Source organism: Scyliorhinus torazame, chromosome 3 (genome assembly GCF_047496885.1).
Source record: "Scyliorhinus torazame isolate Kashiwa2021f chromosome 3, sScyTor2.1, whole genome shotgun sequence".
Lineage (NCBI taxonomy): Eukaryota > Metazoa > Chordata > Chondrichthyes > Carcharhiniformes > Scyliorhinidae > Scyliorhinus > Scyliorhinus torazame.
Window position 1 is genome coordinate 191,050,844 of NC_092709.1, and position 26,967 is coordinate 191,077,810.

At 46.2% G+C, this 26,967-nt stretch overlaps 1 protein-coding gene across 2 annotated transcripts in view; it reads right to left on the minus strand.

The window, feature by feature from the left end:
- LOC140408861 (BEN domain-containing protein 4) overlaps positions 1–26,967 on the minus strand; it is a 76,252-nt gene that overhangs the window by 37,509 nt on the left and 11,776 nt on the right. For both annotated transcript variants that reach the window (XM_072496667.1, XM_072496668.1), the window contains exons 2-3: positions 13,357–13,914; positions 12,525–12,616 (exon numbers count right to left, since the gene is read on the minus strand). In XM_072496667.1, the coding sequence (XP_072352768.1) occupies positions 12,525–12,616; positions 13,357–13,914 (650 nt within the window). The remainder of the gene's footprint in view (positions 1–12,524; positions 12,617–13,356; positions 13,915–26,967) is intronic.

The window sequence follows — 26,967 nt, forward strand, 5'->3', positions numbered from 1 at the left end:
TTTCAAACTTTTCAGCAGCAACTCTCAGGATCGACCTTTCTGAGTCTTCTCCACAGTATTTTAAGTATTTTCCGGTTGTGAAATGCCAATTCCTGCCTTTTCCTGGGTTTTGTAGCTGCCAATTATTTTTTTTTAAATGTATATATTTTTGATTGGAGCCATGCCTTGGGACTCAGGCAGTTTGCGGTGCATTTTAAAATGGCAGTTATGACCGCTGCTGACTTAACCGATTTTTTTACAAAACTTGTTCTGGCCAAGGATTTAAGTTCTTTAGCTGACCACTACAAGGTCGTCTGCCTCTGCACTCTTTGGATATTGAAGTTGGATGCCCATGGGATTCAATGGAGTCTCCGGCTGCAGAAGGGAATTTTATTTCTACTACCTGCTTTCAATCCTGCTTTGGAGTTTTTCTCTAGTGATCTCCTTCTGCACCTTCAGTTCTGGTGCTCTATATCAGGTCAGTATGCTGTTTCTTTCAATCTTCCAGGTTTTAAATTTCTTATCCAGCCTCTGCAAGGCTCTGGGTTGATCTGATAGCTGTTGTAAGATATTATGTGCAGTTTGATTGGTCTCACGAAGAGGTTATGTGTCTTGTATAGTTTAACAGTGTTCATTAACTCCTCATAACTATGAACATATACAAAATATAAAGTCTAAGCTAGGAGCTGCCTACATGCTTGCCTCTGCACACATCTCTGTCCAGTACAAGAGTGCCCTCTGGTCATGTGTTCCCTTATATCACAGTATGGGCAATACTGTACCCAGTCCCACATTAACCCTTTCTATGCCAGTGTAACCATCTGGGATGGCCACTTCCAGTATTCAAAATGGACACTCGCAGAGCCTATATGGGAAAAATGGACAATACAAAGCAACAAGCAGGCACCGAGCCTGAATGTATATTTGGAAGGCAGTCAGCAGACGGAATCGAAACTCTGGGTCGATTTACATATTGATGGCCCATCCCCGGGAACAAAGGACTAATGCTCAGGTAGCCAATACTGTCTCAGACATTCCGGCGCCAGTACCCCAACCAGAAGACACAAACAAAGCAAGTCCAACAGCCACTTAGAACACGCCCAGCCATCAAGGCACCCGCCACTTTATTGGCTTAGATCGATGACAATGATCAAGAAGCTGCCCAATTAATTGGGACCAAGTTTAAGGCCCACCTAAAAGCACGCGAAGCCCCTCCAAGTATAAGAAGGAATTCCCGCGAAAGGTTCATTCTCTTGGATTCGGTTCTCAAGCAGAGCAGCATCACCAGAAGCAAGTAAGTTCAAGGTCAATGCTCGCTACCAGACAGACGACCTTAGCTATACTCCTGTTACCTCTTTGAACCCAACAGGCCCAGATCCGAACAACGGCCATTGTTCCTCTGACCTAAGTGGGCACCCGAAGTTAAGTATAGGTGTTAGTGATAGATATAGTTTAGCCTGTAGTGTTATTGTGCATGAGTAAATCATACTGTGTGTAAATAAAGTAGTATTGACTTTGAACTAACTAACTGGTGTATTGGCTCTTTGATCAGTATTCGGTTGAACCTCGTGGCGGTATCGAGAGATACCTGGCGACTCTGAAAGTAGAAACATAATTAGGATTAAGAAAGGCGACCTTATTAACTGCTATATTTATAGCAAGTAAACAGAGCAACATTACTGGCGACATCTGACGGGACTCGACCTAGAAGTGACTTTGTCACTCAGAGAGAACCCAAATTTGAATTAGAAATCCAATTGGAAAAAGTAAAAACCACAAGTGTAAGACCAATATCGATCAAACCTCCAAGATTCGGAAGTGTGTTATTTGCATGCGTACTAACAAGGGATACAAGGTAAACCTTGATAGATTTTGTTGCGCAAAACTGTCGGGAGTTTTGTAGACCGGAAAATAGCTTAAGCCGAACCCGTGTTTGCATCACCGCTTTATTCCCCACTGTTCCAATTTTACGGTAGAAACCCAGAGATAACAGTATAGAGATGGCAATGAAGGCAATGGAACGCCTTATGAACTCCCAGGAATTCAAGGTCACAGCGACCAATAGAGCAGGGCAGTGTCCCATATGGGAAGAGGAAATTCGGAAATATCTAAAAGGGAAAGGATGGTCCCTTTGGAGTGAATTTTGTACAAATGAGGAAACAGGTCCCGGGAGTGTAGGACATACTTGGTGGGAGAACCTGACCAAGATTCATAAGAAAAGCTTAGGGAAAGTTCATAAGCCGATGGCAATCGTGACCTGCTTGACACAATTGCGAGGCACAGAGGAGGCCGTGAAGACGCTCCGCAGAGAGATTCAGGACAGAGAGAAGAATAGTGAGGGAGACGTTAGCTTGTGCGAGAAAGTTAACAGGCAACTTAGAGAGCTGTTAGCGGCAAAAAACAAGGAGATGGCGGATGTCAAACGGGCCCACCAATCTTGTCTCGCTCACCTAAGCAGCTTTCAGTCACAATATGATAAGGCACGCAACGGTGTTGGTACGTGAAGAGACAGAACACCAAGTCGAGCAATTAAAGAAACAATGTAACGATTTAAAAGCAGCCCTCCGAGCACTCCACAGTTCCACGATGGAACAAAGGCAGAGTTCAGTAGACCACGCCAAATGCTGAAAGCAAATTGCAGACCTGCAATCCCTGCTTTCTGTACAAAATGGTTTCCAGAATACATTTGGACCCCAGTTAGATCAGGAAAATAGCCCCGATTGGCAGGAGTTAAATGTAACTGCCCACCGCTATGTACATGAGCATGTACTCAGGATAAACCTCAGAAAAGAAAAGCACCCCCACCCCCGACTGCACAGTGTAGCCACCTAAATTGGCCAACTCCCGATTTAAAATGGCGAACGGCAAAGGCTGATGGGAAAATCAGCCAACAAGACAGAAACCAGCGGCTGCAGGTTTGCTGTGTATTTACCTCTGCAAAAACCAGACAACATCGATACCAGCGACCATCAACACAACAATGTAGCAGCCATCTGCATACTGATGAGCAATCCCCGGGAACAATAAGTAACATTTTTGACACACAAAGCAAAGCCAGACTCCTCGGCGCCAGCAGGAGCCAACACAAAGGAGGTGAACGAGCACCTCAAGACCGCCCATCGATCAGGGAACCGCTCCAGCATTGGAGAAAATCGAACCAAGCGATTGGGACAACGTCCAATCACTTGGGACCAGGTCCAGGGTCCGCCCCGAAAGGCGGGAAGCCCCTCGGGTCTATAAGAGTTGAGCCCCAAGTTCAAATCGCTCTCTCTTCACTCTTCTTCTCCACCTCTTCGCTCTCTTCACGCTCTTCTTCCTGTCCGGGTCACCCAGCAACAACGAACCAACATTGACCGTGACCGGAGCAGTGAAGATCGAAATCATATGTCTTAATTCAACGCTCTCTACGAGATAGGCCAATCCGTAGCAACTTCGAATCCCGCAGGCTCATAACCCGAACAAAAGGCCATTTGTTTCCCTGACCTGCTGGGCTAGTCCAAAGTTAAGTATAGGCCTGTTAGTTGTAGAAGTAGCTTAGACGTAGAATTTGTGCACGAGTAGCGATTACTGTGTATAATAAATGTGCTTTGATTTAAACCTTACTAATCGGTGTATCGGATTATTGATCATTACTCGGACTTGAACCTCGTGGCGGTATCATAAAGATACCTGGCGACTCGAGAGCAAAGGTAATAAAACAGAGCAATTGAACCAAGGAGAAAATCAGCAACAACAGCCAGCGCACAATCCCATGAACCGTGTCACCACACAGCGCAGGGCCACAACAAACGGAGACCCCAATTTTCTGTACACCACCCCATTAACCGTCACCCAATTAAGGGACGCGTGTGACAAAATAACACCATTCCAAACCACATCGGAACCACACCATTATTTTGCAAAAGTTAAGCAACAGGCGACCATGTACGGCCTGGACAAAAAAGAGCAAGTGAAGCTCACAGTTTTGAGCCTCGACCCCACAGTTGTGGCAGCCCTTCCCGACCCACAAAATGTAGGAGGAGGCACCCTCCAAGAAATGTATGCAGCGATCCTAGATGCGATCGGCTACAATAAGGGAGATCCCGTAGAAGGCCTCTATTAATGTCGGCAGAAAAAGACCGAGCACCCAACGGCGTTTGCTGGACGCCTTTGGACTCAGTTCACAGCAGTATTTGGAGAGTTAGCCCATGCCCATTTGACGCCAGAGAATATGGCCAAATGGACTCGAATCCTAGTCGCTCACGCGACCGAAGCAGGACAGAGAGCTTGCGCCAATTACGACCCCTCAGACGATACCCACAATGTGAAATGGGTACTAAAGAGATTTTCCCGAGTTTGGGAACTGTCCCTTCAGGGAAAGTCAGATTACGGGAAAGTCAGATTACAGAAAAGCAGATGAAGAGCAGGCAGTTGCTAACATGCATCCAGTCAGGACACACCAAAACCCCGCAGGGGTAAACGAGGGAAGAAACAGCCCACAGCAGCCTAAATCCCAACAGTGTTACAATTGCGGACAGTTAGGACATTACACATGAGAGTGCAATGCCCCCCAGAAACAGCAGCGAAACCAGCAGGCAAATACCCTGAATAAGAATAGAGCCAAGCCCATTCATTGTGTTAGCACCCGTTCTGAGAACGTAGACATGAACGGCACTGATTGACGGTGTTCGGACTCCCCAACTTGGGTCTGCGACACCCTTTGGGACAAGTCCGGAAGGCCGGTAGTAGCAGGCACAGTCCGGGGACACCCCATAGAATTTCTTTGGGTCACAGGAGGGTCCCGTACCACGCTAAATTCCTCCACAATGTTCCAAGAGACACATAGCCCACCACAGATACCATTACCCTCAGCGGTTTCAGAGGACACTTGCAGCAGGGACACATGACAGCCCCTGTAGCGATTCAGATAGGCAACATTAAAACCAAACAACCCGTCGTTCTGGTAGATCTACCCCAGACAGCCAAACACATTTTGGGGATAGACTTTATGAGCTCCCACAATCTTTTGTTCGACCCCGTAAATAAATGTGTGTGGAGAATGGCAAAGGCAGCACGAGCCCCCGCCACGCTCATATTTGGAGACTACGCACACGGGATTAGTGCAGTAGGAGACTTATGGTTTGATCCACGAACCATTAGTCAGGACAAAGACGTTAGAGACATTTTGTAGAGACACAAAGTTTCTTTTGCCCAGCACAAGCACGACTGCGGCAAGATAGCAGGTTTAGTCAACATTACAGGACCCGGCCCCAAACCCCCAAAACAGTACGGTTTTCCCCAATAAGCAGAGGGAGAAATCACAAAGATCATCCAAAGTTTACTTGACCAAGACGTACTTTGTTCAGTAGCCTCAACGAACAATGCCCTAATTTGGCCCATAAGGAAACCCGATGGCTCATGGCGACTGACCATCGATTATAGGGAACTAAACAAAGTGACCCCATTAGCAGCCCCCACCCTGGCCACGAGCCCCGAGACAATGTTAAAACAGAGATTTCAGTCAAAATGTTTTTTGGTTTTGGACATCAGCAACGGCTTTTGGTCCATTCCATTGGATAAAGAGTGCCAATACAAATTTGCTTTCAACTTCCAGGGACAGCAATACACATGGACGTGCCTACCACAAGGCTTCCACAAATCCCCGTCCATTTTCCACCGACCGCTGGCAAATGGATTAGCTAAATTTTCCCGACCCGATTGCCTTGTCCAGTATGTAGACAACTTGCTTCGACAGACAGACATTAAGGGAGAACACATTTTGTTTCTCACCGAATTATTAGGACTCCTTCACGAAATCGGATGTAAAGTAAACCCCAAAAAGGCCCAGATTCTCCAAGAAAAAGTAATTTATTTGGGCACAGTGATCACCCATGGCAAACGCGAGATCGAACAGAAAGGCATTGACTCCATTGTTAAATTACCCTTGCCCCATAATGTCACAGCCCTCCGGTCATTTCTATGACTGGTTGGCTACTGCAGGAACCACATAGACGGTTTTGCCACAAAGGCAGCCCCTCTTTCCGAACTCCTAAAAAAGCAAGCCCCATGGGAATGGCTTCCACAGCACACGGATGCAGTGGATGCATTAAAACGAGCCCTCAGCACAGCTCCCACATTACAGGTCCCAGACCCACTCTCCCCATACGCAATTGAGGTCGCAACCACCGACAGAACCTTTTCGGATGTGCTCCTCCAAGAAAAACACGATCGTTTAGGCCCCGTGACATACACTTCACAAGTTCTCGATCCAGTAGAGCAAGGATTTTCTGCCTGCGAAAAGCACTTGCTCGCAGTTTTTTGGGCTGTGCAGTACTTTGCGTACATAACAGGACTCAACCCCGTAACCATTTTAACAGAGCACACCCCAACCCAACTTCTACTAGACGGTAGACTAAAGGACGGCACAGTCAGCCAAATTCGCGCAGCACGATGAACCCTACTCCTACAAGGACGGGACATTAAGGTTAAAAGGACTAAGACACACACGTTTCTAGCAGATAATCTACAGTACGCAGGCAACTCACATGAGTGTGAGGTTATCACCACCAGGCACAATACAGGACCCTTTGTACCCAAATCAGCTCCGCCGAAACCAGGTACTATACCCAGAGACCCCAGCCCACAGACACAGACGCACCTCTTAAGATTTATGTGGATGGCTCTTCCAGTTTTAAATGGTAAACAAATCACTGGTAGTGGCATTTATGTAGGGGACTCGCAGGGACGTGCGTCAGAGGAGATATCACTGAAATTGCCTGGACATCTAGGTTCGCAGGCAGCCGAATTAGCAGCCGTAGCATATATTGTAGAGCACCCCGACTCGTTCCCAACTCCAGCCGACATATACTCCGACAGCCTATATGTCTGCAATAGTTTAACGGAATTCCTACACCGGTGGGAATCTAGAGGTTTTGTTTCCGCGGATGGAAAACCCCTACCCTCAGCCCCATTACTCCAGCATATTCTCAGGACAGCAAACGATTGTAAATACGGCATCATTAAAGTCCGTAGCCACCATCGTTCTTCCCCCCCCCCCATATAATGTTAAGGCAGGCGCCCTAGCAAAGGCAGGTTCCAGACACGGTCACTTTTGGAATCCCCCCCCCCCGAGAGTGCCCCAGTACACCTGGTCCAGGTCTCACAGACCAATATCCAAGATTTAGCTCAGGCTCAAAAGGAAGACGAAATGCTCAGGGAAGTTTTAAAAGGTAACTTCCCAGCTCCCTATGATAAGTACAGAAACACTTTAACACACAACGGCATAATTTTAAAGGATGGTATTTATGTGGTCCCCACCCAAGACAGAAACCAAATTATCTGCCAATTCCATGACAACCATGGACACCAAGGGATAGATGCAACCCTTGCCCACCTCAGACCTCTCTGCTGGTGGCCCGATTTGAAATCCAATGTAACGCAATACATTGAAAATTGTTTAATTTGCACCCAGAACAATCCAGACAGGTATGCGAGGAAAGCTCAGCTCAGTCACACCCAGCCTGTTAATGGCCCCTGGACGAATTTACAGATTGATTACATAGGTCCCCTACCCCCGCTGCAAGAATGGTTTTAAGTATGTGTTGATAGTAATTGACACCTTCACTAAATGGGTGGAAGCTTTTCCATCTAGAACTAACACGGCTAAAATGACAGCCAAGATCCTAACGCAGCACATCTTTACAAGGTGGGGACTTCCCCGTAGTATAGATTCAGACCAAGGCTCACGTTTCACAGGACGAGTCATGATAAATGTCCTCACAATTTTCGGCATCCGACAAAAATTTCACGTTACCTATCCCCCCCAATCAAGCGGAATCATAGAGCGAATGAATAGAACCCTCAAGGCAACCCTCAGGAAAATGGTGCAACAGCACAATACCACATGGGATACGGTTCTCCCTTTTGCACTCATGTTCATAAGGAACACGGTATCCACTTCGACCGGATACACCCCCCACACCCTCATGACCGGACGACCCATGAAGGGAACAGAATACTTGTTAGGACTTGATTTGGCCAGCCCCACAGTCACCGCTCTCACCCATGAGAAAGCAGTACAGCAGATTCTCGATAATGTTAAAGCAGCCCAGCTCGCCGCAGCATTTAGGCTTGGTACACGAAAGAAGCAAAGTAAAGTATGTTTTGACAAAACGGTACACGCCACAGACTTTTCAGTAGGGCAGCAGGTCATGCTATCCCTATACAACCCCAGTTCAGTTATTTCCCCCAAATTCGCAGGACCCTACTCCATTTCAGACAAAGTCAGCCCTTCCGTTTATAAGATCACTTATCCCAATGGCAAGGCAGGATGGTTTCACATAAACCAGCTTAAGGCTTATGGCACACAGAGCAACCACTCACACGACATCTCAGTTGTAGCAACAGACGAACACGCCCCGCCCATGGCCGACCAGGTCCTACCTAATGGGCAGCACGGTAGCATTATGGATAGCACAATTGCTTCACAGCTCCAGGGTCCCAGGTTCGATTCCCGGCTTGGGTCACTGTCTGTGCGGAGTCTGCACATCCTCCCCGTGTGTGCGTGGGTTTCTTCCGGGTGCTCCGGTTTCCTCCCACAGTCCAAAGATGTGCGGGTTAGGTGGATTGGCCATGCTAAATTGCCCATAGTGTCCAAAATTGCCCTTAGTGTTGGGTGGGGTTACTGGGTATGGGGATAGGGTGGAGGTGTGGACCTTGGGTGGGGTGCTCTTTCCAAGAGCCAGTGCAGACTCGATGGGCTGAATGACCTCCTTCTGCACTGTAAATTCTATGATTCTACCCTTCCTCAACCAGTCCAGCCCATCCTCGGACACCACTTCGACTCCACCCCCAGAGGCACGACTCTGCCTCTCCCTTCATTCGACCAGCAGCGACAGCGACAGCACTGATACGCAAGACCCCATGGAGCCGCCACACAATTTCAATTCTGCACCAGGCCCCACTCCCAGCGACTCCGAACAAGATTCGTTTTACCCCTTTGAGACCACTTACATAAAAGCCCCTGAACCAGACCGACCGCCTGATGACGATAGATTGCCCCCTACCACCTCCAACCTAGACACTAAACATTGGCACCGCGACAATTCCTACAGACTCATCCGTAACGATGAGATGGACCCCACATCGCCCCAAGCAGCCTTGGCGCAGCTACTCCAGTCACGAGTGTGGCAACCGGGAGATGATGACTCAGAGTCTGACTCCCATCAGACAAGCCCCTTTGCGACTCTTTTCGCTATAGAGCAATGAGGTGTCCAGATGATGGTAAAAAGGAACCGATGGAGATTGACGGTGTCCCTCTTCCTGATGGAGCCTGCCCAATTTTGTTATTTTAGTTTGTTAATTTTAAATGTCGAATGTTTGTTTGTGTATGACCCTCTGATAAAGTTTATTCATGGCCCCACGCAAAATTATGATGCAGTCATACCTACTCTTTTAATGCCAAATGGTAGTTAGAGGAACTGGTTTGTCGACAGGCACCCAGTCATAACTATCTTCTGATTCGATGGCAATCATAAGAGGCAGTATCCACGATGAAAGCAAATTCTTTCCGTTCTTGTCCGGTCACCCAGGCACTGGAGTAACGGCACTGGTCACCGCCCTGCCTGAGGACCCCCATCTGGTCAGCTATGCTCGGGTAGTTCACCTATGGCACTGGTCACCGTCCTACCCGGGGATTCCACCCATTCTTGTCCCGCCGCGGCCCATACGCACCCCATTCGGAGCTTTTGGTTTGAAACTCTTTTACTGTTCTTTTAGTCTGTGGTTTAAAGAATGCTCTTTGCCACAAGTTGTTTGTTTTCCGGCGATCCTTAGGTTGCACTCCCACATGCTATTTATATCCTCAAACACTTGGAGAAACACTTTGCTCCTGGACGGAGAAATTATCTGCCCACTCAGCGCATCGATCACACAGGCTGCGAGGCTGCTTGCGCTGTGACAGTATTTTCTTTCCGGATGTCTTGTCCCCAAAAATATTTGGTTTAAAAAAAATGACGGAGTCACATATAGTGACAATTCTAATGAGAAATTGATAATAAAAGGACAGACAGACAGACATAGGAGATATTAAACAAGGTAATAACAAATATTATGCTTGTGTCCACAAGAAATCCAGAACAACAGAAGACAACGGAAGACCAAGAAAGAAAAGAGAACATGAAGACAGACATTATGATCTACATTTGGATCTTCGTGGGATCACTACAGTTGTGCGCGGACGCGACCCCCGACCCCTACCCCACAGGCCGTGAATGTTTCCCATCCCTGCCATACACCACACCCAGAGACAGCCACTGACCACCAACATGGTGTGACAACTTTATAAAATGGTATTCCCTGTCGTACATCGTAGAAGCACTGTTAGTCATAGCAATACTCTGCAGTGTCATCCAGACACTGAGACTTTGGAAATGGCGAGGGAAAGCCTCCCGCACTCCGGTATATACACTCAGACCCCCTATTTTCGGACTCCAGCAAACCCCCCACTCTCTCTAAGTAACTAAAGTGCATAGATTATTTTTTTTGTTTGTTCTAATAAAAGAAAGATGTGAAATTCTGTATTTGACCACCAAGATACAGAGAAATGTAATGCTGCTATTATATAGTTTATACTGTTTGTAAATTCTTTTGATTGACTAAAGGTAGTTTAGAGAAGGATAGTTAGAGGTTCCCGTGTTTTAAATGAAAAAGAAATGTAATGCTTGATTGTTATAGCGCCCCTTAGAATTTTATGATAATGTGATGTACATAAAGCAATTTAGGTAAAGGTTCCAATCCATAGGACAGTGTAGGATAGAACCTGTCCTTGATTGCGGGTGCTCGACTTAGGCAGAGAACAAAGAAGATTCAGTAATATGATCCTTCACGCGTCACGTTGAGGATCACAAGGAGGGCGTGTAGCCATCTGGGATGGCCACTTCCAGGATACAAAATGGACACTCGCAGAGCCTATAGGGAAAAATGGACAATACAAAGCAACAAGCAGGCACCGAGCCTGAATGTATATTTGGAAGGCAGTCAGCAGACGGAATCGAAACTCTGGGTCGATTTACAGATTGATGGCCCATCTCCGGGAACAAAGGACTAGTGCTCAGGTAGCCGATACTGTCTTAGACATTCCGGCGCCACTACCCCAACCAGAAGACACAAACAAAGCAAGGCCAACGGCCACTTGGGACACGCCCAGCCATCAAGGCACCGGCCCCTATATTGGCTTAGATCGATGACAATGATCAAGAAGCTGCCCAATTAATTGGGACCAAGTTTAAGGCCCGCCCAAAAGCGCGCGAAGCCCCCCCAAGTATAAGAAGGAACCCCCTCGAAAGGTTCACTCTCTTGGATTCGGCTCTCAAGCGGAGATACCCTTCCACCAGCATCACCAGAAGCAAGTAAGTTCAAGGTCAACGCTCGCTACCAGACGGACGACCTTAGCTGTTCTCCTGTTACCTCTTCAAACCCAACAGGCCATTGTTTCTCTGACCTAAGTGGGCACCCGAAGTTAAGTGTTAGTGATAGATATAGTTTAGCCTGTAGTGTTATTGTGCATGAATAAAACATACTGTGTGTAAATAAAGTAGTATTGACTTTGAACTAACTAACTGGTGTATTGGCTCTTTGATCGGTATTCGGGTTGAACCTTGTGGCGGTATCGAGAGATACCCGGCGACTCTGAAAGTACACTCATAATTAGGATTAAGAAATGCGACCTTATTAACTGCCATATTTATAGCATGTAAACAGAGCAACACCAGACCCTCAGATGACACATATTTCGGCCATCATAGTATGGGGCAGGATGGATGGACCAGCTTGCTTTCTCCTGCCTGTAAATTATGTATGTTTGTATAAACCCATAAATCAAACATTATACAGTGTACCTGAATGTGTATCTTTAAGGTAAAATGTTTCAGGTTAGCATTTTTGTTCTACCCTGCAGCTACTTAACATAGAATTTATGTCAACATCACAAATCAAAAAATGAGACTTTTGGTTCCAACTGTATGGGTGTGATTGACAAAAGTTTCTATTGTTAAAGTAGGTTGCTGCTGAGTACAGCGTGAAACAAATTACATATATTAATGCATATCTGCACCACATTGTGCCAAACAAACAATTTTTACAATCCTGCAATCTTCAGAAAATCAAACGCTTACTGTCAAATAGTACACCTCATTAGTCATTAAGTATGTTTCTGGGAATTATTGGCATAAATCCTCCATCCTCGTTCGTGGCTGGGATTTTCCGGTGCTGCTGAAAGTGAATGGAGTTTTGGCTGGAACGCCAAATTTTTCATTCTCGCTCACAACGGGTCCTGCCACGGGCGAGGCCGGAGAATCCACCCCTATAATTATAAGCACAATTTCAGTTTCCATACAAAAGGTACAGTAAAAGACCCAAAGCTTACACCAGCTTAACACAATGCAGAGGGAAAGGAAATTAAAATGAACAGAAAGGAAATACTAATGATACAATCTCAATGCGAGGCAGCAATGTCAAATAAGCACAAAAATAACTTATCATGAAGGACCCCTTCCATGCAAAAGTACCTCTGATGGTTGATCCTCGGAGACTGGTTGAACTAGTTGATTGTGATGCTGGAGTACAGTCTTATAATAATCAAGAACAGTCTGGCAGGGCACTGCATGAAAGAAAATCATTTCAGATAAACATCTAGCACAATCATAGCAGGCATCTTAATAGAATGAGTCACTATTCAGCATTCAGGAAGCCAGGGTTTTCATGAAAGTCATTTTATGGGTCTTTTACTTCAATAATTATAGTACAGCAACCATAAGAATCTCTTCAATCGTTGTGAATTCCAAAAACATTAAACTCTCAGCAAAGAATAAAACTGCAGAGGGTATGTATGCACTGGCTGGACTTGTCGGAATTCAATCAGCAAATGCAATGTTTTGCCATCATTTGCAGTAACATTACTTGATGACACAGAAGGGGAAGGAGAAATCCATTCTATAGTAAGTCATGTAAACTAACGCTAACTCCCATCCTTACTGTTTCTTGTACTTTCAAAGATCAACTACTGTCACAATATGTAGATAGCTAGAAAGTGTGCTTGACTGCTGTAGGTTCATATTCCGTTGCAATAATGTATGTAATAGTATCTGCATCCACAGTCCTGAAATTTTCCCTCACAATAAGGACTTTATGCTAAAGATTCTAAGAACTGCTTCTGTAAGTAATGCTTTGCAATTTTAAGGAATGCAACATCTAAAGCTGGGGTCAAGAATATCGTGCAGAGTTGTCCAAGACCAGAGTTTCAATTCTGACTCTAAAATAATCAGCGTAAATATGAATCTAAATTAACCACTAGTATTTAGGGTATGAGGGAACAGTGTTATAATATTAGATTTCACACACCTGGAATACAATCCAAAGTTTTCCTTAGCTCCTCATTCTCCTGTTGGAGTAAAACTACTTCCTGTTCCAACTCTTGGCACCTCTGACAGTAGCCCTCCTCTTCCTCCTCCTCGGGGAATGTGGATGATGGATGGACATGTGAGTCTGATGTTGTTGGGGATGTCCACCCTCCCAAAGTATGGGTGGGAGATATGGAAAGTGGATCCATTCCGATCACATGATTGCATTCATTCATTCCCACAGTACTCTGTGAAGGCCGCCCCCCAGCAAGTAGGTAACTTTGAAGAGAATCAGTGAACACACGAAGCAAGGCTGAGGTTTGATGTCTCTTTTGCACATTCTGTAATTCCATCTCTGAATTGTCTGATGACCGTGGCTGCATTGGGGCACCTTTGACTAGCTGACACTGTCCTGTGCGCTCATCATAACATCCACTCTCTTTTTTAACACAAGAAACGATTTGAGGTTGGTTGGTGTCCAGAAGTTTTCCATTGTCCTTTAGGAGAGTCAGAACTCTACTGCATTGTTGTGCAAAGGCATCAAGTATTAAGCGACTCTCTGTGGTGGAACAGAAACACACATTATGCTGTGCAAAAAAAACATACTTTGTTCATAAAATTTATAAAAACTACATTACCTAAAGTGCAAATTGCATCAGTTTCATCCAATACTGGATGTCACTTACTAACTGTAAACTTACAATTACAGCCAATATTTATAATGGCAAACATAGAGCCCGAGGTGTTTCTCAAAATTCCCAATGTACTATGGCTGATCATTGTTAGCGGGAGAGGATCTCAAAGAAATCACTCAACGCCCAGGGCTACTGGTCCTCGCATCAAACGGTTTATTACGCCAGCGGGGAGATGACACCTGTTAAAGCCCCAGACCATCTCTCCACCAAACAATGGAAAACATCCATTCTTATACATTTTTCAAAACAGCTACACAGCCCATTTCGGCTGGACCTTGTCCAATAATACTGATTATAGATTAAATACATTAGTTATCTATCCAATTAAATTTGATATTACGTAAAGTAAGTTGGTAGAAGAAGTCACTCATACTAACTGTTAATGTTATTTTTCCTGCCTGCACCTGACCTTGGGCTGGCGAGGATACATAATGCTCTTTGTCCTGTGGAGCTGTTATCAGTCACTGGTGAAGTCCTCCCTAGAATCTCCCATTCAATGCCTTGATATCAATCATTCCTGTCTCCCTGACTAACTGCTGTCTGTAATTAAATGATGTTATTTATACCAGTTTGCAATGTAACCCAGCTAATGATTGTCCAGGAATGTGGGTGGTTCAGCCAAAAGCCATTTTGTGTCTTTAGTATTGCAAGCTCAGCCAACAGTCATTTTTTTTTTTTCATAGAATTTTTCATAGAATTTACAGTGCAGAAGGAGGCCATTTGGCCCATTGCGTCTGCACCGGCTCTTGGAAAGAGCACCCTACCTAAGGTCCACACCTCCACCCTATCCCAATAACCCAGTAACCCCACCCAACACTAAGGGCAATTTTGGACACTCAGGGCAATTTAGCATGGCCAATCCACCTAAGCTGCACATCTTTGGACTTTCTGATATTAGTAATTCTTAGGTTATAAAATCACATGCATTGTTTATACACTATCTATTCCTACAAATTGCCTCTTATATAGGCATCTAAGCCACTGGGTACCTTTTGTCTAAAAACCTTCTATCTAAATCTGACTTGAACATCGTTAACTAATGAAAAAGATAGATATTTAACCTTCCCAAGTTGAAAAGTTTTGTAAATATAATTCCTGCTTCCCCTAGTGAAACTGGACAAACACAGATCAACTTTGCTGCAACACTTGAAATGTCAATAACTCATATTAGTCAGAGATAATTTTGGAACACTCACTGAGCTTCGTTTCTGTTAGAAATTGATGTTTTGAAATATTTTAGAGCTCTAGCATAAGCATATTTGGGATTTTACTGACAAGCCCAAGGGTGGCACAGTGGTTAGCACTGCTGCCTTACAGCCCCTTACAGGGACCCAGGTTCAATTCCGGCCTTGGGTGACTGTGTGGAGTTTGCACGTTCTTCCCATGTTAGCGTGGGTTTCCTCCGGGTGCTCCGGTTTCCTCCCACAGTCCAAAGATGTGCAGGTTAGGTGGATTGGCCATGCTAAATTGCCCCTTAGGTTAGGTGGGGTTACTGAGTTATGGGGATAGAGTGGAGGTGTAGGCTTAAGTAGGGTGCTCATTCAAGAGCTGACGTAGACACGATGGGTCTAATAGCCTCCTTCTGCACTGTAAATTCTATGATAATCCTCTACATTGTTTTCACTGCTGTGGCACAGCAAATATCATTTATTCGCAAAACAATCAGAAAAATACTTTTAAAAATTCATTCAAGGGATGTGGGCCTTGCTGGCTGGTGCGGCATTCATCGCCCATCTCTAATTACACCCACAGTGCTGTAAGGGATGGAGTTCCAGGACTTTAACCCAGTGACAGTGAAGGGTCAGTGACACCAGCTCCAGATTGAGTTATTTTAGCTCTGTTGGAGTGATACCAAAGAACAAAGAAAATTACAGCACAGGAACAGGCCCTTCGGCCCTCCCAGCCTGCGCCGATCCAGATCCTTTATCTAAACCTGTCGCCTATTTTCCAAGGATCTACTTCCCTCTGTTCCCCGCCCGTTCATATATCTGTCTAGATGCATCTTAAATGATGCTATCGTGCCCGCCTCTACCTCCTCCGCTGGCAAAGCGTTCCAGGCACCCACCACCCTCTGCGTAAAAAACTTTCCACACACATCTCCCTTAAACTTTTCCCCTCTCACCTTGAAATCGTGACCCCTTGTAATTGACATCCCCACTCTTGGAAAAAGCTTGTTGCTATCCACCCTGTCCATACCTCTCATAATTTTGTAGACCTCAATCAGGTCCCCCCTCAACCTCCGTCTTTCCAACAAAAACAATCTTAATCTACTCAACCTTTCTTCATATCTAGCACCCTCCATACCAGGCAACATCCTGGTGAACCTCCTCTGCACCCTCTCTAAAGCATCCACATCCTTCTGGTAATGTGGCGACCAGATCTGCACGCAGTATTCCAAATGTGGCCTAACCAAAGTCCTATACAACTGTAACATGACCTGCCGACTCTTGGACTCAATACCCCGTCCGATGAAGGCAAGCATGCTGTATGCCTTCTTGACCACTCTATCGACCTGCGTTGCCACCTTCAGGGTACAATGGACCTGAACTCCCGGATCTCTCTGTACATCAATTTTCCCCAGGACTCTTCCATTGACTGGATAGTCCGCTCTTGAATTAGATCTTCCAAAATGCATCACCTCGCATTTGCCTGGATTGAACTCCATCTGCCATTTCTCTGCCCAACTCTCCAATCTATCTATATTTTGCTGTATTCTCTGACAGTCCTCCTCACTATCTGCAGCTCCACCAATCTTAGCATCTGCAAACTTGCTAATCAGACCACCTATACCTTCGTCCAGATCATTTATGTATATTACAAACAACAGTGGTCCGAGCACGGATCCCTGTGGAACACCACTAGTCACCTTTCTCCATTTTGAGACACTCCCTTCCACCACTACTCTGTCTCCTGTTGCCCAGCCAGTTCTTTATCCATCTAGCTAGTACACCCTGAACCCCATACAACTTCACTTTTTCCATCAACCTGCCATGGGAAACTTTATCAGACGCCTTACTGAAGTCCATGTATATGACATCTACAGCCCTTCCCTCATCAATTAACGTTGTCACTTCCTCAAAGAATTCTATTAGATTTGTAAGACGTACCTTCCCTGCACAAAACCATGCTGCCTATCACTGATAAGTCTATTTTCTTCCAAATGTGAATAGATCCTATCCCTCAGTATCTTCTCCAACAGTTTGCCTACCACTGACGTCAAGCTCACAGGTCTATAATTCCCTGGATTATCCCTGCTATCCTTCTTAAACAAAGGGACAACATTAGCAATTCTCCAGTCCTCCGGGACCTCACCCGTGCTCAAGGATGCTGCAAAGATATCAGTTAAGGCCCCAGCTATTTCTTCCCTCGCTTCCCTCAGCAACCTGGGATAGATCCCATCCGAACCTGGGGACTTGTCCACCTTAATGCCTTTTAAAATACCCAAAACTTCCAAATGCTGACTTGACCTCAAGTATTTAAACATCCATCCCTAGCCTCAACATCCGTCATGTCCCTCTCCTTGGTGAATACCGATGCAAAGTACTCATTAAGAATCTCACCCATTTCCTCTGACTCCACGCATAAATTCCCTCTTTTGTCTCTGAGTGGGCCAATCCTTTCTCTAGTTACCCTCTTGCTCCTTTATACAAATAAAAGGCTTTGGGATTTTCCTTAACCCTGTTAGCCAAAGATATTTCATGACCCCTTTTAGCCCTCTTTATTGTGCGTTTGAGATTTGTCCTACTTTCCCGATATTCCTCCAAAGCTTCATCAGTTTTAAGTCGCCTAGATCTTATGTATGCTTCCTTTTTCATCTTAGCTAGTCTCACAATTCCACCCGTCATCCATGGTTCCCCAATCTTGCCATGTTTATCCCTCATTTTCACAGGGACAGTCTGTCCTGCACTCTAATCAACCTTTCCTTAAAAGACTCCCACATTTCAAATGTGGATTTACCCTTAAACAGCTGCTCCTGATCCACATTCCCCAGCTCCTGCCGAATTTTGTTATACTTGGCCTTTCCCCAATTTAGCACTCTTCCTTTAGGACCACTCTCGTCTTTGACCATGAGTATTCTAAAACTTACGGAATTTTGATCGCTATTCCCAAAGTAATCACCGACTGAAACTTCAACCACCTGGCCGGGATCATTCCCCAATACCAGGTCCAGTATGGCCCCTTCCCGAGTTGGACTATTTACATACTGCTCCATCTACGCCTCCAACATTACATGAGTCCCATTCAATGTTGGGGAAGTTAAAATCTCCCATCTCGACCACTCTATTGCTCCTACATTTTTCTATAATCTGTCTACATATTTGTACCTCTACTTCACGCTCGCTTTTGGGAGGCCTGTAGCAAAGTCCCAACAATGTTACTGCACCCTTCCTATTTCTTAGCTCTACCCATATTGCCTCAGTGCTCGAATCCTCCATCGTGCCCTCCTTAATCATAGCTGTGATATCATCTCTGACCAGTAATCCAACTCCTCCACCCCTTTTACCTCCCTCTCTATCCTTCCTGAAGCGTCTATACCCTGGGATATTTAGTTGCCAGTCTTGCCCTTCCCTCAACCAAGTCTCAGCAATACCAATAACATCATATTCCCAGGTACTAATCCAAGCCCTAAATTCATCTGCCTTACCTGCTACACTTCTCGCATTGAAACAAATGCACCTCAGACCACCTGTCCCTTTGCGCTCATCATCTCTTCCCTGTCTACTCTTCCCCTTAGTCACATTGAGTTTATTATCTCGTACCTTATTGGCTTTAGTTGCTGCCTCTTTACTGACCTCTAACTTCCTAATCTGGTTCCCATCCCCCTGCCACATTAGTTTAAAACCTCCCCAACAGTGTTAGCAAAAGCACTCCCTAGGACATTGGTTCCAGTCCTGCCCAGGTGTAGACCATCCGATTTGTAATGGCCCTACCGCCCCCCAGAACAGGTTCCAATTTCCCAAAAATCTGAACCCCCTCCCTCCTGCACCATCTCTCAAGCCACGCATTCATTCTGACTATTTTTGAATTTCTACTCTGACTGTCTCGTGGCACTGGTAGCAATCCTGAGATTACTATCTTTGAGGTGCTACTTTTTAAACTTATCTCCTAACTCCCTAAATTCTGATTGTAGGACCTCATCTCGTTTTTTACCTATATCATTGGTGCCTATATGCACCACGACAACTGGCTGTTCACCCTCCCCCTTCAGGATGTCCTGCAGCCGATCTGAGACATCCCTGACCCGTGCACTCGGGAGGCAACATACCATTCGGGAGTCAACCACAGAAACGCCTGTCTACTCCCCTTACGATTGACTCCTATGACTATAGCCCTGCCAGTCTTTTTCCCGCCCTTCTGTGCAGCAGAGCCAGCCACGGTGCCATGAGCCTGGCTACTACCGCCTCCGGTGAGTCATCTCCCCCAACAGTATCCAAAATGGTATACCTGTTTTGGAGGGAGATGACCGCAGGGGACACCTGCACTGCCTTCCTGCTCTTCCTCTGCCTTTTGGTCACCCATTCTCTGTCTCCCTCACCAATCCTAATCTGCGGTGTGACAATTCACTGAACGTGCTATCCACGACCTCCTCAGCATCGCGGATGTTCCAGTTTCTGATCAAGTGATACTAGCTCCTGGATGGCCTCTTGTCAGAGTAAAGCCAGTTCCTGGTGCACAAGCCTTGCAGCTGTATTCAGAAAGTAAACTTACAGATCCAAGCCAATTTCCACAAACATACCTTTTAGAAATTTAAAGAGAATTTTTAAAAATTGTTTCATCGGACGTGGGCATCGCTGGCTAGGCCAGCATTTATTGCCCATCCCAAACTGCCCTTGAGAAGGGGGTGGCGAGATTACTTCTTGAACCAATGAATACGAATGAATGCTGCAAATACACGGCAGGCTCCAACATTTTTTGTAAAGATAAAAGACATGTGAATGTAAACCCTTTGTCAGAGCGGGAATCTGGAAGATAAGTGTGCCCTTTAATGGAACTGGACAAGATAAAACGAGGAAGTATCTAGAGTTTCATTTACTTGTACTCTTTGATTCATTGTCACCGTGAGGACTGCCAGCCTTGGAAAAGCCCTGCTCAGCTCTCAGTGGCTGAAGCTCAAATGTAAACTTTACAAATAAAGAGAAGCTACAGAGGCTGTAAATTTGAATTAAAAACAGAAAGTGATGAGAGTCTGCATGAAAAGAAATAAGACAGCATAACATTTTGGGACCTTTGATCATAACTGTTGCATCTCTAAACATTGATTTGGTTGCAAATGCTCAAACATGGATGAAAGTGAAAGCTGCAGACATTTTCTTACATGTAGCTGAAATAAACACAAAAATATTTCAAAATACACCTACCAATAAAGAGAATGAAAACATTCTTCACCGTACATTATGCATGTAGCCTAACTGGAGAAAGGTAGCCAAAATACATCAGGCAGCACTGTATTTGTTATTCTCAATGCATTTTTAGTTCTGGTCCAAGAATGCTTCACTTTAACAAGTCAGCTTTACCTTTTCTCCATCTTGTCCTATCAGGGGCTGTTTAGCACAGGGCTAAATCACTGGCTTTGAAAGCAGACCAAGGCAGGCCAGCAGCATGGTTCAATTCCCATAACAGCCTCCCCGAACAGGCGCCGGAATGTGGCTTTTCACAGTAACTTCTTTTAAGCCTACTTGTGACAATAAGCGATTTTCATTTCATTTCATTCATCATTTCCTGTTTGTAATTGTATTAAAAACTTGCTGGTTTCAGAAAGCAACTCAAAAATATTTGCAGGAATTAGTTCAAAAAACGATGAGAGTTTAGGCCTTACCATGCACAGATGTTGCTTGTTTTATGCTGAGGAAAATGGCTGAATACTTTTGATATTAATACTGGCGGCTCTCTATCAATACCATCAAGAATGTTTCTAGTCTTTAACCTCAATTTAGTCTCAAGCCCTGAGCAATAGTTTAATTTTTTATTGTCTTCAGCCTTATATGACAGTACCGCAAGGTTTTAATTTTCTTTTAAACAGCTTTTAACATTGTTACACTTAGCTGACTTTTATTACAAGAGCCATCACCGTCATAAAGAAGTGATTGGGAAAAAACTTTAGAAAGAAAGAATTTATATAGCATTTTATCATATCCCTCAGGACATCCCCAAGTGTTTCGTATAAAATTAATTATTTCAAAGTGCAGTCAGTTTCACTACATGAACAATCGTGGCTATGATTTTGCACAGTGAGGCACAAAAGAATGACGTGGGTAACTAGGTAATTTTATAAATAAGGTTGCACGTTCATTAAATGTACAACATAATGTCAAAGTATACAGAGGATACACAATAAATTTCTCTGTCAGTAATACCCCTAACCACAAAAAACAATTTCACTGTTGTCACATTTTTAATAAAGTGCAGATGTTCCCATAAACCTTTTGGACATTTAATTATTTTTCTTCTTTAGCTGTGGTATCGGATTGAAAAAAGACCATTTATTTTGCAAAATGCACAACACTTCAGATAGTTTTGCATAGAATGTCCTGGCTAGTTATTGTGCTTTAAACATTTGGAATATTCAGCACGGATTGGCTGTCGTTGATGTGATGATTCATAAATATGCATAAGGTAGTATTCAGGCATGTCTGACATTCTTTCATCAGCTGAAATTGATATGATACAAAAGGCCTGAGACCGGGGTTGGATTTGCATACAGATGAGATGAATAAAACCTTATAAAATTGTCACACTCTCATAAGATAATATTAAACTTGCAACCATTTGGAATCATCTTAAACATCATCAGAATATGGTTTGTTTGCCAGTTTTCAAAATGGTGACAGAAACGGAGCAAAACAATTTGCCATTATCTAATACTGTGGCTTTACCTGTAACCTCAGAAGAGTATCACCATCCTCTCAAAACAACATTATCGACCTTCGTTTTGCAAAGCAAGCACTGCTGAATTCACATGCAGAGCCAAAATGAGACGCAAACTAAACATAAAATACAATTCAATTGAAAATCATTGCCCTAAGTACATTAGGAAGGTTTGGACTCAGGAACATGTGCACGTTATGCTCCAAGAAACTGGTTATGTGTACAGAATTGCAGCAATAAAACAAAATTATGTTTTGGTTCTTTTTATATGATTTTTATAATCTTCAAGATGAAGGATGTCACTGACCAAACACTTTCAATTTAGGGAACTCAGTATTGACATCAGCAATTCTGTCAATAAGTCGACCAAGGTTGGGTGTAAAACCCCTTCTGTTCTGTTCCAACAATGTGCCCCCACCCTAACCAAACAACATCATCTCAAATCACAAGAGTGAGAAATGTTTCCTTTCTCTGGAAACATTTGTCTCGGAGAAAGATGATTAATTTAGTGCCAGTTGATGCCATATTAGGGAAAGTCTTGTGCAATGAATACATGACCATCTAGGACTCATGTCGTCGAAGATCATTCCAGACGTACAGACACTACAGAGCGCAGACAACTATTTCATCACATTTTAATTATTTTGACGTATTCTAAGGTACAGTAAGGTATGGGATTCATTGAGGATTATTTTTCAATGTGTACGTTGCACTTTGAACAAGAAGGATGCAATGTGAATCATGGTTCTCAGGAATGAAGAGGGATTGGCAAATGATTTAAAGGTTGAGAAATACTTGGAAAACAATGACAATAAATGCATTTAGATTGACATTGAAAATAGCTCTTGTGAAAAAAGGGGTTAACGGTAAAGGTGTTAGATTGGAAATTAGCTCATTTCAATGGCACAAAAAGAATATAACCCAGATTGTTTGGTTGGAAAATGTCCAGATCAAACAGTGAACCAGCATTTGGAGATATTTGCAGGAGATATTTCCATAAGAGATTGATAAGGTACCAGTTAAACACATTCTGACAAGGTGTAACGGTAGCATATCACAATTGGCGATTCGATCAACAAATTGAGAGGTTAGAGTGAACACAATGATTTTCCAATTAGATCGGGGAAGAGGGGGAAATCAGGAAGCGTGCCAGGCACCGATTGGTTTCTGATCTAACCTGCCGGCTCCTGTTGGCGAGATCCGGATTCTGCCATGACGTGGTAAGAAACCAATTAAGGCCAATCTCTGCTTCATTAACAGGAAAGACCTCCTGTCAAACGGCCTCGCATGATCTAACCGGCTCTCCAGTATCGGTCACGTGGGTGGCCTTTAGCACACCTATTTAAAACGTGAATCTAACAATGGCTGCTGTGGGGATAGAGGAGGTGAGTGGCAATTGGAAATCGGGCAATCAGCCCGGGAACACTGGGGCTGCTACTCCTGTGCTCGGTGGGGTGGGGGAATCAGACTGTAAGGCTTGGACACTTTGCCTGACAACTGGAGGCATCAATGCCACAGAGGCAGCAGCCAACAATCAAACACACAAAAGCTGGGCCTCAGCACTGGGGACATCCCCGTGTTCAGAGGGTGGGTATGTGGATTTGGGAGGGGGCCTGTGCCCTGTCCAAGCATTTTTCCCAGTGTGGGTCCGATGCCCAGGGGCCCTGCTGTGGCTGTGGATGCCTGTGCAGGGCGGGGTCCCCCAGCACAACCAGCTCGTTGGATGGCACCATGAGAGAAGGTGGGAAGTATAAGGGTGGGGGAGGCTTGGGAGATTTGAGGGTCAGGGGTGGAAACCATAGCCTCTCACCTTCTCTGATTCCTCACAGATATCACAGTATGGATAATATTGTGGACCCCGTTGCAGCTGCCAGCACGGTGGCGGTGGCAGGACAGGCGGTCAGACCCTGGAAATGATGGTGGCAGCAGTGTCGACCGAGGCTCAAGGCAACAAACCAGGTGCAGGGGCCTGTGCCACATCCCGAGGTCCCAGCCACCCTTCAGGCCAGGGAGGGACGCAGAGAGGGAGGCCAGGGACAATCCAAGGTGTACAGGTGTTGCTAGTAGTTTGAAGAGACGTCGGACAGCATATGCCACAAGAGGATTCTCCTCAACAAGGGGACGTGTGGCACCTGTGCCATATCCTTACAGATTTGACACCATGTGGAGGACAAGGATACTCGCTCCCTCTGTGTGATGAACGGTTACTGCCTTATCATCATGTAAGGTGATGTCCCCTTTAAGACCAGGCTTGGAACCCTGGGGACTCCGCCTCTGGCTCCGCCCATCTGGGAGCCATACATAAAGGCCTGCCTCATGGTCTGTATAGCAGTCAGCTCTCGTCCAAATCTGTAGCATAGTTATTAGCCTAATAAAGCCTTCTTTACAGTTTAATCTCTAAGCATCATTATTGAGGGTACCTCAATTTATTAGGCTAAACTAGATTCAGGATGGACGCAGGCCTAAAACCAGAGAAGCTCAATCTGGAAGCACGAACGCCGGAGGCAAAGGAAATTTTTTAATACTGGCTGCGGTGCTTCGAGGCCTACCTGGACTCCGCAGAGACTCCCATCCTGGGGCCACGCAAGCTGCGTCTACTCCACGCCCGGGTGAGTCACAGAATCTCCGCCACGCTCGAAAAGGCGACGAGTTATGAGGAAGCGATTGAGTTGCTCCGCAAGCGGTTTGTCAAACCCGTCAATGAGGTGCACGCCCGGCATCTGCTCTCTACCTGCCGGCAGCGCTCGGGGGAATCGCTCGACGAGTTTGTTGAGAAACTCACCGCACTGGCCAGGGACTGTGACCATCAGGATGTGACAGGGGAAGTCCATATGAACCTGCACATCAGAGATTCTTTCGTGTCCGGCATCCGCTCGACCTACATCCGGCAGCGACTGCTCGAAAACGGGGCAAAAGACCTCCAGGAGACGCTAACGCTCGCCTCCTCGCTGGAGGTGGCCCGACATAACTTGGGTACGTACCCCGCGGACTCTGCCAGCCCCCCCCCGGACTTCCTCAGACTCGCCCGTAGTACAGGCCTGCGCCACGCGGCGACCCGCTCACCATGGGGGCACACCTTGCTACTTCTGCGGGCAGGGCCAGCACCCACGCCCACGCTGCCCAGCCCGCTCCGCGATCTGCAGCGACTGCGGGAAGAAAGGGCACTTTGCGAGGGTCTGCCTGGCCAGACCCAGGGGCCAGAAAAACAAAGAACAGCCGGCCCGAAAATCAGGCTCTCAGGCCCGCAGGCCTCGTAATGCTGCTGCGCACCGACCCGACACGTCCTCTTCTGACGAGTCATCAGCCTCGTGCGAATCATGGGACCGGCCATCTGGTCGGCGGCCATCTTCTCGACCCGACACGTGCGACCAACGGCAGCGGCCATTTTACGACTCCGACTACCCGCGACTGGGTGCGATCACCCTCGATCAAACTCGGCCAAAACACCTGCAGAACTCCATGATGCAGGTCCAGGTCAACGGGCACGACACTGCATGCCTCTTCGACTCCGGGAGCGCGGAGAGCTTTATCCACCCTGAAACGGTAAGGCGCTGCTCCCTACGCACCCATCCCACATCCCAAACCATAGCCCTCGCATCTGGGTCCCACTCGGTACAACTCACGGGGTACTGTATTGCGGATCTCTCAATCCAGGGTGCCAAATACACCCGTTTCAAATTTTATATCCTCCCTCACCTCTGTGCCCCCCTGCTGCTCGGACTGGATTTCCAGTGCAGCCACCGAAGCCTGACAGTGAAGTTCGGCGGACCCTTGCCCCCCCTCACGGTATGCTGCCTTGCGACACTGAAAGTCGCACCCCCCTCGCTATTCGCTAACTTCACTCCCGACTGTAAGCCCGTCGCCACCAGGAGCCGGCGCTACAGTGCCCAAGATATGGCTTTTATCAAGTCAGAGGTCCAGCGTTTACTGGGAGAGGGGGTCATCGAGGCTAGCAACAGCCCTTGGAGAGCGCAAGTGGTGGTAGTCCGGTCCGGGGAGAAGAAACGGATGATCGTGGATTATAGCCAGACCATAAACCGATTCACGCAGCTTGATGCGTACCCCCTTCCTCGCATCGCGGAAATGGTAAATCGGATCGCCCAATACCGAGTCTTTTCCACGGTCGACCTCAAATCTGCCTACCACCAGCTCCCCATCCAACCAAAAGACCGCCTCTATACTGCCTTCGAAGCAGCCGTCCGGCTCTTCCACTTCCTCAGGGTCCCCTTTGGTGTCACAAATGGGGTCTCCATCTTTCAAAGGGCGATGGACCAAATGGTGGACCAGTACGGTTTGCGGGCTACATACCCGTACTTGGACAATGTCACCATCTGCGGCCATGATCAGCAGGACCATGACGCTAACCTCAAAAAGTTCCTCCAGACCGCCCGAGCCCTTAACCTGACCTATAACGAGGGCAAATGCGTTTTCCACACCACCCAGCTGGCCATCCTCGGCTATGTCGTGGAAGACGGGGTCCTAGGTCCCGACCCCGATCGCATGCGCCCCCTTAAGGAACTCCCTCTCCCCCGCAGCCTCAAGGCCCTCAAACTGTGCTTGGGGCTTTTCTCCTATTACGCCCAGTGGGTCCCCAAGTATGCGGACAAAGCCCGCCCACTCCTAAAGACCACCACTTTTCCCCTCTCGGCTGAGGCTCAATCGGCCTTCAATCGCATCAAGGCCGACATCATCAAGGCCGCCATGCACGCGGTGGACGAAACCATCCCTCTCCAGGTAGAGAGCGATGCATCAGACATCGCCCTGGCTGCTACCCTCAATCAAGGAGGCAGACCAGTAGCGTTCTTCTCCCGAACCCTCACCGCCTCCGAGATTCGACACTCTGCAGTCGAAAAGGAGGCACAAGCCATTGTGGAGGCTGTGCGGTGCTGGAGACACTACCTCGCCGGTAGGAGGTTTACCCTCGTCACCGACCAATGGTCGGTCGCCTATATGTTCGATAACACGCAACGGGGCAAAATAAAAAACGATAAAATTTTGAGGTGGAGGATCGAACTCTCCACCTACTCGTACGATATCAAGTATCGTCCAGG